Here is a 17586-nt window from a genome sequence, read left to right as displayed (position 1 = left end):
CACTACTGAGGCACAATCTACAGAGCTGTGCCCCCACGTGACCCGTCCCGATGCCTCAGTAGTGCAGCCTCAGTAGTGCAGCCTCAGAGCAAGCTGTCAGAGCTCTGCGGACGGACGGCGCTTCTGCCTCTTTACAGGCGATTTCAGACGTACCGGAATGTTCCGCAAGACGCTGCTATCACAATCCGCGAGTCTAATGGCACTTTGTTGTGAGCGTAATAACGCAGCGTATTACACGGGAATAAAGCGCGTCTGCCGTGTGGAAAAAAGCAGCGCGTCACGTCGGTGCGAATTACAAAATAGTCCACAAATCAGTAAGAATCGGCGCAGTTCAGTCCACGAATATGCTGCGTACTCACAGACCGAAATACGCAATACGCCATGTAAAAGAGCGCTTAGGGCGGTCGCACGTAAAAATACTCGCAACGTATACGTGCATGGAAGGAGTGTTTTTTGCGTCCATGCCAGCGCAAATCCTGAGCGCAATTGCGCAGGCACAGCTTATTCACACGGAAAATCGTCTTCGCCCTGATATAAAAGGCTCATTATTATCACGAGGTTCCGGTGTTCGCGATTTGCGCAGTGTTTTGCACTCACCCACGCCGTTTGGTGCGCAAATACGCACAAAAATAGAGCAATGCGCAAAAAAGAACCGTGAGACTGAGCCCATTAAATGGCTTCTGTTCGCTGTTTATTGCGTGCGCAGAAGTCTCCCTCCGTAAACGCACCCACTGCAGAATCGCCACCAGAATAAGGCTGGCTTCACCCAGGCGTACGTATATTTGCGCGTTTTTGGTGTAAGACGCGCTGATTGAAATGGCTAATTAGTCCTAATGAGTTCTTCCAGCAGAATCAGGCCGAGTGAGATGTAAGCCTTGCGAGACGCACGAATCTCGCGCGAACATGAACCCGCATTCTTTTGAACGGAGTCACATATGTGAGCAGTGCGGGAAAAAAATGGCTGCCTGTCCTACTATTCGCGCTCCTCGGAACGCATCGTCTATTGTTCTCAGTAAAGCTCATCGCTCGGCGGGCCGCGTGCACGCGAGTGCGATGTGAGACCCCCCACTGAAAGCCGCGCTGGAGGATCGCAACATCACAGAAGTGATGGATGGCGTTATTGCCAAATAAATGCCTCGCAACGGCGTGAAAACAAACGCTGGTGGGCGCAATTTTGTGCTGAGTTTCTCAGTCCAGGATCGCGCTCGCCCGTGTAGGTAGGTTGGATTTTACGCATGTGGAAAAAGTTGTATCTGTACGTGGAGACGCAGCAAAAATCGCGGATTTTTGCCGCTGTTGTAGAATTGAAGTCGGCGCTGGAAGTTTTACGGTGGATTCCGCTGGGCGAAACAAAAATCTTCCTCAGACTCCGCGAGGCTCATCATGTTCTCCGGCGGAGCGATGGCGTCACTGCGCTGAACAGACAGGAACATGGCGGCAGCGCTAAAGAAATACGACAAAGTCTGGGGTCAAAAAGGCCCTGAACGTGAATTGTCTAATGAAATTGTGAAATTAGATTGTCAGCTCCTGGGGACAGCACTGCCCAATATGTAAACAACAGGAAATAAGCCACGCCCCCTTGTACCAAGCGAATAATAAATGATGTGAGGCAGGGCAGAGTGTGCTATATATAATCTATAGAATGGGCGTGGCTTACGGGTCTTGTGGTGCGAATACCACAGGCCTATCATCACGGTGTCACATAGCAGAAATAGTTGTCAGTGATTAAAGTAAGTGCCCCCGTGTGCATATTTACATACGGCGATGACCGCAGTGTAATAACATGATAATCTCCGCAGCTGGCACGACTCGTTCTGTGTTTACAGCTCTTCTACCTGCCCATCCCAATACATGACCTCCTAGGCTGGGGCGATCCCCTCGCTGGTCACATGATGTCTTGTATGACTAACGGAGCTTGCTGCTCCTTACATCAGCCGGCGCTGGTCATGTGACAGAATCTGATGAAAGCCCCGTGTAATCGGGGGTCATGTAAGTTCTGTAAGGCAATGTTCGCGGACATCAGAGTCTCCGGGGCGAATCCGTCCCCAAATCCTGGACCAAATAACACTATTTTGTCCCAGAAAAAGCCGAAGAGCGTGACGGTCATTATTTGGCGCTGTTTGGTCATTGGACGGATCTGTTCCTGTCCGGGATTCCGTTTTTCTGATCCCATAACGGAACAGGAGAATGCCAACCCGGGACGCAGATAAACGCGGGGCCTCATTTTAAGATCACGTGACCAAAAATATAGCGCAGTGGGAAGTGTCGTTACTCTGGAAAAATATGAGATGCTTGACAGGTAGATGATGGACGTAATATGTGGGGGGACAAGTTGGTGACAGGTAGGTGATGGACGTAATATGTGGGGGGACAAGTTGGTGACAGGTAGGTGATGGAGTAATATGTAGGGTGGAGAGTTGGCGACAGGTAGGTGATGGAATAGTATGTGGGGAGACAAGTTGGTGACAGGTAGGTGATGGAGTACTATGTGGGGACGATAAGTTGATGACAGGTAGGTGATGGAGTACTATGTGGGGACGATAAGTTGATGACAGGTAGGTGATGGAGTACTATGTGGGGGGACAAGTTGGTGACAGGTAGGTGATGGAGTAATATGTGGGGAGGACAAGTTGGTGACAGGTAGATGATGGAGTTATATGTGGGGTGGACATTTGGAGACAGTGGGTGATGGAATAGTATGTGGGGGGACAAGTTGGTGACGGGTAGGTGATGGAGTAATATGTGGGGGGACAAGTTGGTGACGGGTAGGTGATGGAGTAATATGTGGGGGGACAAGTTGGTGACAGGGAGGTGATGGAGTAATATGTGGGGTGGACAGTTGGCGACAGGTAGGTGATGGCGTAATATGTGAAGGGACAAGTTGGTGACAGGTAGGTGATGGAGTAATATGTGGGATGGACAGGTTGGTGACAGGTAGGTGATGGAGTAATATGTGGGTAGGACACGTTGGTGACGGGTAGGTGATGACATAATATGTGGGGGGACAAGTTGGTGACATGTAGGTGATGACATAATATGTGGGGGGGACAGGTTGGTGATGGGTAGGTGATGGAGTAATATGTGGAGGGACAAGTTGGTGATAGGTAGGTGATGACGTTATATGTGGGCAGGACATGTTGGTGATAGGTAGGTAATGGAGTAATATGTGGGGTGGACAGTTGGTGACAGGTAGGTGATGGAGTACTATGTGGGGAGAACATGTTGGTGACAGGTAGGTGATGGAGTAATATGTGGGGGACAAGTTGGTGACATGTAGGTTCTGAAGTAATATGTGGGGGGACAACTTGGTGACAGGTAGATTCTGAAGTAATATGTGGGGGGGTCAACTTGGTGACATGTAGGTTCTGAAGTAATATGTGGGGGGGACAGGTTGGTGACAGGTAGGTTCTGAAGTATTATGTGGGGGGGACAACTTGGTGACAGGTAGGTGACAGAGTGATAAGTGGGGGGGGGGACAAGTTGGTGACAGGTAGGTGATGGAGTAATATGTGGGGGGACAAGTTGGTGACAGGTAGGTTCTGAAGTAATATGTGGGGGGGGTCAACTTGGTGACATGTAGGTTCTGAAGTAATATGTGGGGTGGACAACTTGGTGACAGGTAGGTGATAGAGTGATATGTGGGGGGGGGACAAGTTGGTGACAGGTAGGTGATGGAGTAATATGTGGGGAGACAAGTTGGTGACAGGTAGGTTCTGAAGTAATATGTGGGGGGGACAACTTGGTGACAAGTAGGTTCTGAAGTAATATGTGGGGGGTCAACTTGGTGACATGTAGGTTCTGAAGTAATATGTGGGGTGGACAACTTGGTGACAGGTAGGTGATAGAGTGATATGTGGGGGGGGGACAAGTTGGTGACAGGTAGGTGATGGAGTGATATGTGGGGGGGACAGGTTGGTGACAGGTAGGTGATGGAGTAATATGTGGGGAGACAAGTTGGTGACAGGTAGGTTCTGAAGTAATATGTGGGGTGGACAACTTGGTGACAAGTAGGTTCTGAAGTAATATGTGGGGGGACAACTTGGTGACAGGTAGGTTCTGAAGTAATATGTGGGGGGGACAACTTGGTGACAGGTAGGTGATAGAGTAATATGTGGGGGGGACAAGTTGGTGATAGGTAGGTGATGACGTTATATGTGGGCAGGACATGTTGGTGATAGGTAGCTAATGGAATAATATGTGGGGTGGACAGTTGGTGACAGGTAGGTGATGGAGTACTATGTGGGGAGAACATGTTGGTGACAGGTAGGTGATGGAGTACTATGTGGGGGACAAGTTGGTGACAGGTAGGTTCTGAAGTAATATGTGGGGTGGACAACTTGGTGACAAGTAGGTTCTGAAGTAATATGTGGGGGGGACAACTTGGTGACAGGTAGGTGATAGAGTAATATGTGGGGGGGACAAGTTGGTGATAGGTAGGTGATGACGTTATATGTGGGCAGGACATGTTGGTGATAGGTAGCTAATGGAATAATATGTGGGGTGGACAGTTGGTGACAGGTAGGTGATGGAGTACTATGTGGGGAGAACATGTTGGTGACAGGTAGGTGATGGAGTACTATGTGGGGGACAAGTTGGTGACATGTAGGTTCTGAAGTAATATGTGGGGTGGACAACTTGGTGACAGGTAGGTGATAGAGTGATATGTGGGGTGGACAGTTGGTGACTGGTAGGTGATGGAGTAATATGTGGGGGGACAAGTTGGTGACAGGGAGGTGATGGAGTAATATGTGGGGTGGACAGTTGGCGACAGGTAGGTTATGGCGTAATATGTGAAGGGACAAGTTGGTGACAGGGAGGTGATGGAGTAATATGTGGGGGGGACAAGTTGGTGACATGTAGGTGATGGAGTGATATGTGGGGGGGACAAGTTGGTGACAGGTAGGTTCTGAAGTAATATGTGGGGGGGACAAGTTGGTGACAGGTAGGTTCTGAAGTAATATGTGGGGGGGACAACTTGGTGACAGGTAGGTGATGGAGTAATATGTGGGGGGACAAGTTGGTGACAGGTAGGCGATAGGTGCAGGTGACCAGAACGTGATGCTGTGATTGTGATAGGTACATGGGGTAACAGGTGATGACATGCGGGTAGGTGATAGGTGACCGATGGGATGATGAGAAGAAGATCGCCTGTCATGTAGATGATAGGGTAGCAGGTGGGGGATAGGTATGTGATGAGGTAACAAGTCGGTAATGGAGTGGGTGATGGAGTAACAGGTGGGTAATGGGGTGAGTGACGAGGTGACAGCTAGGGAGGGGGACTGGTGGGGGTGAAGGATTGATAGGTGGGGGTGATAGGTTGGGGTGACAGGTCGGTTAGTGACAGGCAGAGTAGGCTGACAGGTCAGGTTGGGTGACAGACTGCGCATGAGCAGTAGGATGGAGGAAGACGGATGATGCAATCCCGATCAACAACGTGTAGGCGGGGCCTGTTTGTTGACATCCTTGTTGCTGTGGGCGTGGTTACGGACGTTCTCTCTTTGATGAGTCTCCGGCTGGGAGGGGCATTGAAATCCAAACAGTAGAGCGGGGTGATCGGGGGTGATGGGCGGGGTCTGTGTCTCTGCAGGGGTCGCGGATTGGCCGGGTACTTGCGGCAGGTGGGCGGACAGTGGGCGTGACCGGGCCTGGTTAGCCGCCGGGGTCCGAGGATTCAGCTCACAGTACTTACCGGCCGGGGAAGCGGCTGTCAGCCGGGAGGCAGATGCCCGCGCTGGGCGCGCACTATAACGGGGTTGCGGGGATGGAGCCCAGGGTGTTCGAGCTGTTCGGGCCGGCGGGAGGCAGCGGGGCGGCGGGGGCCAGAGGGAAAGCCGGCAGTAAGAGCAAGAAAGCCGGGAAGAGCCGCGGCCGGGGGGCCAAGAGCAACAACCCGCCGTACCTGCCGCCCGAGGTGAGCAGCGACCCCGACCGTGTGCGGCCCCTCCCCCTTGTTCATCACTGCCCCCTATATACCATTACTGCCCCCCATTTACTGTAACTGCCCCCTATATACCATACTCTATACAATAACTGCCCCCTACTCTATATACTATTACTGCCCCCTGTATACAATAACTGCCCCCCTATATACCATACTCTGTATACAATAACTGCCCCCTACTCTATGTACTATTACTGCCCCCTGTATACAATAACTGCCCCCCTATATACCATACTCTGTATACAATAACTGCCCCCTACTCCTCTATGTACTGTAACTGCCCCCTGTATACTGTAACTGCCCCTCTATATACTATTACTGCCCCCTGTATACTGTAACTGCCCCTCTATATACTATTACTGCCCCCTGTATACTGTAACTGCCCCTCTATATACTATTACTGCCCCCTGTATACTGTAACTGCCCCCTATATACCATTACTGCCCCCTGTATACTGTAACTGCCCCCCTATATACCATACTCTGTATACAATAACTGCCCCCTACTCCTCTATATACTATTACTGCCCCCTGTATACTGTAACTGCCCCCCTATATACCATACTCTGTATACAATAACTGCCCCCTACTCTATATACTGTAACTGCCCCTCTATATACTGTAACTGCCCCTCTATATACTATTACTGCCCCCTGTATACTGTAACTGCCCCTCTATATACTATTACTGCCCCCTGTATACTGTAACTGCCCCTCTATATACTATTACTGCCCCCTGTATACTGTAACTGCCCCTCTATATACTATTACTGCCCCCTGTATACTGTAACTGCCCCTCTATATACTATTACTGCCCCCTGTATACTGTAACTGCCCCTCTATATACTATTACTGCCCCCTGTATACTGTAACTGCCCCTCTATATACTATTACTGCCCCCTGTATACTGTAACTGCCCCCTATATACCATTACTGCCCCCTGTATACTGTAACTGCCCCCCTATATACCATACTCTGTATACAATAACTGCCCCCTACTACTCTATATACTATTACTGCCCCCTGTATTCTGTAACTGCCCCCCTATATACCATACTCTGTATACAATAACTGCCCCCTACCCCTCTGTATACTGTAACTGCCGCTCTGTATACTGTAACTGCCCCCTACTCCTCTATATACTGTAACTGCCGCCTGTGTACTGTAACTGCCCCCTACTCCTCTATATACTGTAACTGCCCCCTGTATACTGTAACTGCCCCCTGTATACTGTAACTGCCCCCTTGCCGTATAGTGCGCACCCGCTATAGCTGCCCCCTGCTGTTTACACTGCTGTATCGCTCTTTGCTCAGCTGATGTTATTCCAGGATCTGTCTGTACCCGCCGGGGACTAAATATAAACCGGAGGAATGTCACACAGTGCCGCCTCATGCCAGGGGGCACATGCGTTATACCGGGGACGGGAGGAGCGTATACAGATTACTCCGGGGGCGGGAGGAGGAGGACCGTATACGGATTACTCCGGGGGCGGGAGGAGGGGGACCGTATACGGATTACTCCGGGGGCGGGAGGAGGGGGACCGTATACGGATTACACCGGGGACGGGAGGAGGGGGACCGTATACAGGTCACACCGGGGACGGGGACCGTATACAGGTCACACCGGGGACGGGGACCGTATACAGGTCACACCGGGGACGGGGACCGTATACAGGTCACACCGGGGACGGGGACCGTATACAGGTCACACCGGGGACGGGGACCGTATACAGGTCACACCGGGGACGGGGACCGTATACAGGTCACACCGGGGACGGGGACCGTATACAGGTCACACCGGGGACGGGGACCGTATACAGGTCACACCGGGGACGGGGACCGTATACAGGTCACACCGGGGACGGGGACCGTATACAGGTCACACCGGGGACGGGGACCGTATACAGGTCACACCGGGGACGGGGACCGTATACAGGTCACACCGGGGACGGGGACCGTATACAGGTCACACCGGGGACGGGGACCGTATACAGGTCACTCCGGGGACGGGGACCGTATACAGGTCACTCCGGGGACGGGGACCGTATACAGGTCACACCGGGGACGGGGACCGTATACAGGTCACTCCGGGGACGGGAGGAGGGGGACCGTATACAGGTCACACCGGGGACGGGAGGAGGGGGACCGTATACAGGTCACACCGGGGACGGGAGGAGGGGGACCGTATACAGGTCACACCGGGGACGGGAGGAGGGGGACCGTATACAGGTCACACCGGGGACGGGAGGAGGGGGACCGTATACAGGTCACACCGGGGACGGGAGGAGGGGGACCGTATACAGGTCACACCGGGGACGGGAGGAGGGGGACCGTATACAGGTCACACCGGGGACGGGGACCGTATACAGGTCACACCGGGGACCGTATACAGGTCACACCGGGGACGGGGACCGTATACAGGTCACACCGGGGACGGGGACCGTATACAGGTCACACCGGGGACGGGAGGAGGGGGACCGTATACAGGTTACACCGGGGACGGGAGGAGGGGTCCGTATACAGGTCACACCGGGGACGGGGACCGTATACAGGTCACACCGGGGACGGGGACCGTATACAGGTCACACCGGGGACGGGGACCGTATACAGGTCACACCGGGGACGGGGACCGTATACAGGTCACACCGGGGACGGGGACCGTATACAGGTCACACCGGGGACGGGGACCGTATACAGGTCACACCGGGGACGGGAGGACGGGGACCGTATACAGGTCACACCGGGGACGGGAGGAGGGGGACCGTATACAGGTCACACCGGGGACGGGGACCGTATACAGGTCACACCGGGGACGGGGACCGTATACAGATCACACCGGGGACCGTATACAGATCACACCGGGGACGGGAGGAGGGGGACCGTATACAGATTACACCGGGGACGGGAGGAGGGGGACCGTATACAGATTACACCGGGGGCGGGAGGACGGTATACAGGTTACACCGGGGGCGGGAGCAGGGGGGGGGCCGTATACAGGTTACACCGAGGAGGGGGTGGGGGGCCGTATACAGGTTACAGCAGAGTAATGTATAGCGGAACTCCTGATGACGTGTCCGGTCCCTCCCCCGCCCGCTCCGCCACGGCCATGTTAACCCCTTCCTGTATGATGCTTGCAGATTCCTCTATCCATAGATGATAATCTGTGACTGATGTGTAATATCTGTTCTTATTACAGGCGGAGGAAGGGAACATAGAGTATAAGGTGAGTGCTGCACTGCCTGTCCCGGGGGGCCACGCTGCCCCGGTTGTCCCGGGGGGATGGGGCACACTGCCCTGGTTGTCCCGGTCGCGCCGTCTATTTTCCATGGGGCCACGCTGCCGTGTGTGCGCCGGTCGCGCTGCCTGTCCTGGGGGGGGGCCGCGCTGCCTTGCATATAATGTTATCACCACCTTCCGTTACTCCCTTGTTGCAGCTGAAGCTGGTGAACCCGTCTCAGTATCGCTTTGAGCACCTGGTGACACAGATGAAGTGGCGTCTTCAGGAGGGGCGCGGAGAAGCAGTCTATCAGATTGGCGTGGAGGATAACGGTCTGCTGGTGGGGCTGTCGGAGGAGGAGATGCGGGCGTCCCTGCACACGCTGCATCGGATGGCAGAGAAGTACGGCAGCTGCCCACCTCCTCTTGTATGTCTGTGTGTCACCGCCTCACGGTTGACCTGTTGTTTCTCGGTGCAGGGTTGGCGCGGACATCACGGTGCTGCGGGAGCGCGAGGTGGATTATGACAGCGACTCCCCCAGGAAGATAACAGAAGTTCTGATCCGCAAAGTCCCGGACAACCAGCAGGTAACGCCGCGCCCTGATGTAATGGGGGCGTGTCCTAGTAGTGGTATCTATACCATGTGATGGCGACCAACGCATTATTCTTGGTTCACATCACCTGCTCTTGATTCTGGGCGTCGGCCTCTTTAGCCATGTGACTTCTTATAACATCAGCACTGTGCCCAGAGCTGAAGGGGGCGCCACTGATCCTGTTGTCTCATCAGTTTCTAGATCTGCGTGTTGCTGTCCTGGGAAATGTGGATTCCGGAAAGTCAACTCTTCTTGGTGTCCTCACACAGGGGGAGCTGGACAATGGCCGCGGCCGTGCCAGACTCAACCTCTTCCGCCATCTACATGAGATTCAGTCCGGGCGGACGTCCAGCATCAGCTTTGAGATTCTTGGGTTCAATAGCAAAGGGGAGGTGAGAGGACCAATGAGGTGATGGCAGCGCCTTGGGTGTGGGAGGAGGAGGGGATGGCGGCGCCTTGGGTGTGGGAGGAGGAGGGGATGGCGGCGCCTTGGGTGTGGGAGGAGGAGGGGATGGCGGCGCCTTGGGTGTGGGAGGAGGAGGGGATGGCGGCGCCTTGGGTGTGGGAGGAGGAGGGGATGGCGGCGCCTTGGGTGTGGGAGGAGGAGGGGATGGCGGCGCCTTGGGTGTGGGAGGAGGAGGGGATGGCGGCGCCTTGGGTGTGGGAGGAGGAGGGGATGGCGGCGCCTTGGGTGTGGGAAGAGGAGGGGATGGCGGCGCCTTGGGTGTGGGATGGGAGAGGAGGGTGGCACTCTGTGTGTACTAGGAGATGGTGGGACTGTGGGTATGAGGAGGGGATGGTGGCTCCCTGGGTTTGGGAGGAGATGTTGGCACATAACCCACCTGTGTTTCCCTCCTCCGGTAGGTGGTTAATTACAGCGAGTCTCGCACAGCAGAGCAGATCTGTGAAAGTGCCTCCAAGATGATCACGTTCATTGATCTCGCTGGTCACCACAAGTACTTGAAGACGACGATCTTTGGCCTGACCAGCTACTGCCCAGACTTTGCCATGCTGGTGGTGAGCGCCAACACTGGGATCGGTAAGTGTCCAGCAGCGAAACAGTCTGTGCCTACATGTCGGGGTACTGCCACCCTGAGGAACGCCTTGGAATGACTCCTGCTTTGCCCCTACTCTACACTCTTCATCTCTGATTAAACCGCCACTGAGAAACGTATCTCAGCTGCTCCTGGGATCAGTGCGCTTTGGTGTCGCCAATAATTGGCGCGCTAATAGGCACACCACTCTCATACCCCCTAAATAGCCCACATAGGTCAGTATGAGGTCATCTCTATTAGATCACCGCTGGTGTGGCGGCACTGGATGCAAACCGTTATGCGTTTTCATGGCAGTTTTTACGTAGGGCGGTAGAAGTATTCCCAACGCTGCAGTAATGTATCACAGCGCCCCCTTCTTTCTACAGCAGGGACCACGCGGGAGCACCTGGGACTGGCCATGGCTCTCAAGGTGCCTTTCTTCTTGGTGGTCAGTAAGGTGGACCTCTGCTCCCCGTCCACAGTGGAGAGGACGCTGCGGCAGCTGGAGCGCACACTCAAACAGCCCGGCTGCAACAAGGTGCCTCTCATGGTGCGATCCGAGGATGACGCTGTCACGGCCGCCCAACAATTTGCGCAGTCGCCAAAGTAAGAACCAAGGGGCTTCTGCCCGGTCTGTACTTCTGACCTCTGAGCCCATGGTCCTGACCTCTGATCTTCTCTCCTCTCTGTAGCATCACTCCAATCTTCGCCATCTCCAGCGTCTCAGGAGACTCTCTAGACCTGCTGAAGGTTTTCCTGAATATTTTGCCTCCGCTCACAAACAGCCGGGAGCAGGAAGAGCTGATGCAGCAGCTGCCGGAGTTCCAGGTCAGTGGTGGATGAGCAGGAGATGTATTCTGGGGTCCGTGCCTGGATGAGGTTCTCTGGGGTCAGTCGGGCTCATTCTGCATTCAACCTGCTTCTCCAGATTGGGGGAGAAGATGCCCCCATATTTGTCCCTGGGAGCAGCAGTGATGCCTCATGTAGGGGGGGGGGGGTTAGTAGTACACTTGTTGAAGGAGTTAGATAAAACTTTCTATGTGTAAATGTAATGATCTAGTGGATATAGTCAAGGGGGAGGGAATTATGAATAATTCCAAATATCAGCCCATTTTGGCACAAAACCTTCCGGCCTCGGCTTAAAAGCTGAGCTGAAGAGGAATTTCACTTTTCAGCACGACGACCCAAAACAGACCTCAAAATAACCAAAAGAATGTCGGAACCAGAAGAAGATGAAAGCTTTGGAATGGCCCAGACCTGAATCCCATTGAGGATCTGTGGGTGACCTGAAGAGGGCGCTACACACAAGATGCCCTCACAGTCTGACAGATTTGGAGCTTCTGCAAGGAAGTCAAAGCGGTCAAAGATTGCCAAGTCAAGGTGTGCCGTGCCGATAGACACCGACCCAAAAAGACCTGACCTTTGTCATAAGTCGAAGTTTTAGGGTGTGCAGATTTATACAACCACATCATTTTAGTTTTGTTTTTGTTTTTTTTTTTGATGGAATTGTCCCGATAACGGGTCACATTGTAGGAGGAAACGGACAAAGATGAATCATTTTAGATTTAGTTTTTTTTTTTTTTTACAAAAACCTGGCCTTTCCCAGGGGCTGCAGACGATTTATATCCACTGTGATTACAGTAAAAGGGTAAGTTTATCGGAGAAAACTGTACAATGCAGTCGGCTCCAGCACCCTGTTGGGCCGCGGCTAGCCCGGATCCATGGAGATACGGTGGGGTAGGTAGGCATATGGCCTCTGCTTAATATCCTACCCACAGATGTTGCAATGGAGGCTCTAGATCCTGCCCACTTGTAGGCTGCCGAATCGACCGGCATTAAATCTGCCTGGGAAGTGTGGCAACCTGGTGAGGGCATTCCTGGTAAACTTGTGTGTGCGGCCGGGCATTATCCTGCTGGAAGCCGCCATGAGAGGAACACATGTGGCTGCAGGATGTCCTGAACATATCGCGGAGCTGCCATTGTCCCTCGTACCACTACTAGGGGGGACCGACTGTCGTATGTGATGGCCTCCCAGACCATTACACCAGCATGGGGCAGTATGCCCCTTCAAAGCAAAGGCAGGACTGAAGCGCTCACACCGAGGTCTCCATACTTGGACACGACTGTCATCGGCTCCCAAACAGAACCTGAATATGTCCCTAAAGACAATACGGCACCGTTCTGCAGCAGTCCCGGTTTCTCGTTTACAACATCACTGCAAACGAAGTCGATGGTGGTGGGGAGTTAATGGGCGCCGAATACGCTTCCGTTAAGCGCTTAAAGATGGTCGAGGCAGAGGTCTGTAATGACGAGGCCTCCTGTCTCCGGAGGGCGGACAATAAAATAGTTGGATCTGCTGATGCTTGTTGGCGGATCACGCAATCCTCTCTACTGGGGGTCTGTCCGGGCCGGCCCCAGCCTGTTGGCCGTTGGTAGCTGTGGTTACATGAGGGGAGCAATAACCTCCTCTCAACAGCTTTGACAGAGCAGTCGAGAGGGCAGGCAGTTCCTTAAAATGACCTTCCTGTTTCTCTCATGCCAATGATGGCCCTCTTCCCCTCTCTAAGTGCAGCGTAGAGGCGTCTAGTGGTCGACGATCCCTCAATAAGTGGGCCACTAGACAAAAGTAGTCGCTGAGAGCCATTTTTTTAGGGAAGCACTTCTACGGCCCCTGCTGGTACAACCCCGTGTCTAATCAGACCACAACTGTAACCATTTACATATCTGAGATATAACGGTGCCGAGTTTTATAGCAATCTGACGCTCCTACCTGCATTATTTTGGGTGTATTTCTGTATAATCACAGCTCGTATATTATAGTTGTATTGGGGCTCACAGATGGGAGCGCCGTCATGTTATAAACTCTTCTGTCGCTCTCGCTGCAGGTTGATGAGATCTACACAGTGCCAGAAGTGGGGACGGTGGTGGGAGGAACGCTGTACAGGTGAGCGCAACTTGTGGAGTGGGGGAAATATAGTCACTTCTGCAAAAAACAACTACCCTTGGGAACACTAAAGCATCCCAGAATAACCCAGAGTCACTTACCCTTAGGGGATTCAATCTGCTGAGATGAAGCAATCCTAATCAACTTCACCTGCTTCAGTGTAAATGGATGTGACAACAGGTGCGCCGTGGAGGCAGAAAGACCCCTCCGAGAAGAACCAGAGAATGCCTCTGGTTCTTCTCTAGGTCTGCTGGTATAGGAGGAGTATCTGCAGGACGATCACCTCGTACAGGTAGTCCTGCTCCTCCAGGATGGCACATCCATATGTTCCACCATAAGGTTTGGATCTCACAGTAGGCTCAGGAGCATGGAGAAGATAGTAGGACAAGGGCCGTTACATGAGGAGTGCTGGACAGGGCATCAACCTGGCATCAGGGCTGCAGGAGGAGCGCTGCCTGAGCCCTAAAAAAGGACCTCCAGAGGACTGCTGGTCAGATGCAAAGTCTGAGGGTGGCATGAGGACCCGACCTCCCAGCACCGTGCAACTCACTTGGCATTCATCAGAGAACACCATAATTGTCAGATCTGCCATTGGCACCCCAGTCCCTTCCTAGGTTCACACTGGAGATGATGGGGATCATTGAGATCTGGGATTGAAGTGTTACCTTAATTATTTTGAGCAGCATATATTCTGCTACTATGGGTGTAGCTGAATATATGCTATATACAGCGGGTGCTATAGTCTCGATATCTCCCACTAAAAACTAACATATTTCGGCATGCGCCATTGCTCATTCACAGCATGTACCCTCTCTGGCCTCGTAGACCATTGGTCCTGATCATGTGCTGCTCCCATCACATGGAAGTGGTTCTGTGCAATCTGATGAGATGCCACCAATGCCCTGCAGATAATGACCAGTTCTGTTATGCTTGCAGCGGGGTGTGTAAGGAAGGCGAGCGTCTTGTGGTCGGACCAACAGATGGAGGCAGCTTCCTTCCCCTCAGAGTGTGCAGCATCCAGAGAAACCGCTCTGCCTGCCGCGTGTTGCGGGCCGGACAAGCGGCCACCTTGGCCCTGGGGGGGTTTGACCGCTCCCTACTCCGTAAGGTGAGTGCATCCACAAGCCTGTCCCAGTGTGTTCATGCAATGTGTCGGAGCTAACTGTTCTCGTTACTCCATGTAGGGCATGGTGCTGGTGAGTCCAGAGATGATGCCTACCGTGTGCTGGGTCTTTGAGGCGGAGATCGTCCTCCTGTTTCATGCCACGTCCTGCCGCCGCGGAGTGCAGGTTACTGTCCATGTAGGGAACGTCCGGCAGACAGCAGTGCTGGAGCATATACATGGCAAGGTGAGTGCGGGGTGAGATGTGTGATGCTGATGGATGATGGGAGACTGGATAATGACCACCACCTTTGCCATTGTCTAGGACGAGTTAAGGACGGGAGAAAAGGCCGTTGTCCGTTTTCGTTTCATCAAGCATCCAGAATACCTAAAGCTCGGCACAAAGCTTCTCTTCCGCGAGGGCGTAACAAAGGGTATTGGACATGTGTGCAGCCTGCAGGTCATCACCACAGAGACCAGCGCCCTTTGATCCTTGACCTCTAACACGGTGCTGCCCATTCACCCTGGTGCTAGAGATCAGGAGCCGCAGAGGAAGACACCGTGATCCTGGGCCAGCAGTGCAGTCTTCACCGCCCCTGGCCTCGATGACTTATAAACCATTCTCCTGCCTGGGTTTTATTCTCCGCTCAGATGAGTATTTTATATGGACGTTTTTAGCCTTTTTTACAGTTTTCATTTGGAAAAAAAAATACAAAAGTAATCTCCTGAATCGAGGCTCCTGGCATCTCGGTGTGCCGCCTCATCCTCACTGGCGTTGGAGGGGATGTGAAGCGCAGGGCAGGACCGTGATTTTATCTGCCCGTGGGTTATGGGTCTTGCATCACAGAGGGACAGGTGAGATTTATCCCACCAGGGTCCAAAAACAGCATTATCTTCCGTGGTGTCCAAAGCCCCCCGCACAATGGGCTCATCAAACGAGGTAACGGCTGCCATTGCTGCAGCGAGTGGGATGAGACTGTAAGGATCGGTGGTGCTCGCTCGACGGGGCGGAAGGTTTGGCCTTCTCTTCTCTCCATGTGTGCAGTTATATTGTACCATCGTGTGAGTGTTTATAGTTTTGCACGTTCTGTACAGAATAAAATGTCTTCTTGCTGGCGTGGCGTCTGTCCCTCCAGCAGGAGGCGGCGCTGCTTCACCAACACGGCCCACCGCTTTTCTCTTAGTGCGGGTAGAACTGCCCTCCTGCGGGGGTGTAATGGGTCAAGAAAGCTTACCACTATTACGGGGCAGAAATCCAGACAATTAAAGGGGTTTGTCCAGTCCTGGGAAAGGTAGCGCATTGCATCAGTGAAAGTCAAAATGGGTGTCTCTAAATGTATCTGCTGCTCCCCAGGACCTGAACAAGAGGGTCTTCTCTGCCTGCGAGGAAGTCTAGGGCAACCAAGATCAGAGGCGGTGGGCAAGGACAGGGGGAGAATGAAGGGATTTGAAGTGATCATCAGTCCTGTTGTGGAATGTGATGTATGGCGTCAGGCTGTTCTGCCCCAAGTAGTCAGAGAGCGGAAGGGAGATACCAGTTTTGCATAGATGTGCTGTAGCATGTATATGTGAGCACAGATGGCTTTGCTGGAGTCAATCACTTCTTCCATCCGGCACAGACCGCCACCATAACTTCTTCCAGGCAGAATATGGTGGTAGAATTTACAACATCGGTATTTTTGGCTCATTTTTCCTAATCTACACAAGCACTCCATCGTGCTGTTATGCAGCGCTCCCTAGTGTTGAGGCAGGTATGATACAGTGCACTTTCAGGGTGTATACACACGAGTTTTGTGCAACATGATCGGCCCCAGACTCGCACAAATATGAAATGCATCCTCTTGAATAGATTTATTCTCGTGAGCAATTTTTATCTATTTTTTTTCCCTTCACATTGAATACCTCGCCTGTTGTTTTCAATGGGACCTTTAAAGCCGCCCCATAACACTCCCCTCGCTAGGTCGTTTCTTGCTTACGTCAGTGGGAAAGGGTTGTGATCTTAACTCCTGGGCAAGGATCGCAATGTCACAGGGTTGTGATTTTTTTTAATCAAACCAGTTTTGCGTTGCTGTGAAAACTAGCCCATCAGCCGGTGCCATATCGCCATGTGAATGTAGCCTGACGCTGCAGTGCGGCAACGGTGCAAGGTTCATTGGCGAACACCTAAAGGAGAAAGTAGTCCCACAGGAAAAAGTCCACCAGCGTATAAAAGGCAGTGCTGGCGGTGACCACAGACCATGCAAGATGATGCTGCTCCTGGACAGATTTGCGCCATGGTCTGGTTGGATGTGTGACAAGTACCCCCGCCCTGCTGGCCGTAAGCTGCCGCTGTTTCATACAGCCTGTGAATATCATCAGGTCATTATTGATAATCTCGTTGAAGATCATTGGTCGATGAGGCCTGAAAGTGCTAATAACTCTCCACAAGTAAACCGATCATCCAGTTCATATGCTGCCGTCGCCCGTGCTGCGAGAGAACCTCCCCGATGTTACGGTGCCTGTTGTCCACAGCAACCAATCAGAGCTCCACTTTAAATTTTCGCCTCTTATTGGTTGTTCTGGGTAACAAGGACAGTCTTTACGATTAGACACTTTTGAGAAATAAGCCCACCTGCTCCAGAAGTGCCCCCCAAACAACATGAATCATTGGTCAACACCACATGCCTGAAAAGAAGTACATTCATACCCAAGTTATAAGACGGGACCCGCCCCCCTACTTATAGCCGCTCAGGCCTAAGAAAATTCTGAAAGTCCACCG

General features: G+C 52.9%; 1 protein-coding gene across 1 annotated transcript; it reads left to right on the top strand.

Moving 5' to 3' along the window:
- Positions 1-5592: 5592 nt before the first annotated feature.
- On the top strand, positions 5593-15993 carry GTPBP2 (GTP binding protein 2). The gene is made up of 12 exons (XM_066595208.1): positions 5593-5911; positions 9135-9161; positions 9373-9557; positions 9634-9742; positions 9943-10140; positions 10613-10787; positions 11169-11388; positions 11475-11610; positions 13668-13726; positions 14663-14834; positions 14911-15075; positions 15154-15993. The coding sequence occupies exons 1-12, from the start codon at positions 5723-5725 to the stop codon at positions 15316-15318; spliced, it is 1800 nt and encodes a 599-aa protein (XP_066451305.1). The 5' UTR covers positions 5593-5722; the 3' UTR covers positions 15319-15993.
- Positions 15994-17586: the final 1593 nt, after the last annotated feature.

This window comes from Eleutherodactylus coqui, chromosome 3, assembly GCF_035609145.1.
Source record: "Eleutherodactylus coqui strain aEleCoq1 chromosome 3, aEleCoq1.hap1, whole genome shotgun sequence".
Classification (NCBI taxonomy): Eukaryota; Metazoa; Chordata; class Amphibia; order Anura; family Eleutherodactylidae; genus Eleutherodactylus; species Eleutherodactylus coqui.
Note: the sequence above shows the minus strand (reverse complement) of the source record. Positions and strands in the feature narration are given on the sequence as shown.

What these genes read in the sequence shown, in the direction of transcription:
- GTPBP2 (XM_066595208.1), top strand. Translation starts at nt 5,723, where the DNA reads ATGCCCGCGCTGGGCGCGCACTATAACGGGGTTGCGGGGATGGAGCCC. An exon ending in CTGCATCGGATGGCAGAGAA is followed by an intron (nt 9,558 to 9,633) that starts GTACGGCAGCTG and finishes TTCTCGGTGCAG; the next exon opens with GGTTGGCGCGGACATCACGG. An exon ending in CAATTTGCGCAGTCGCCAAA is followed by an intron (nt 11,389 to 11,474) that starts GTAAGAACCAAG and finishes TCCTCTCTGTAG; the next exon opens with CATCACTCCAATCTTCGCCA.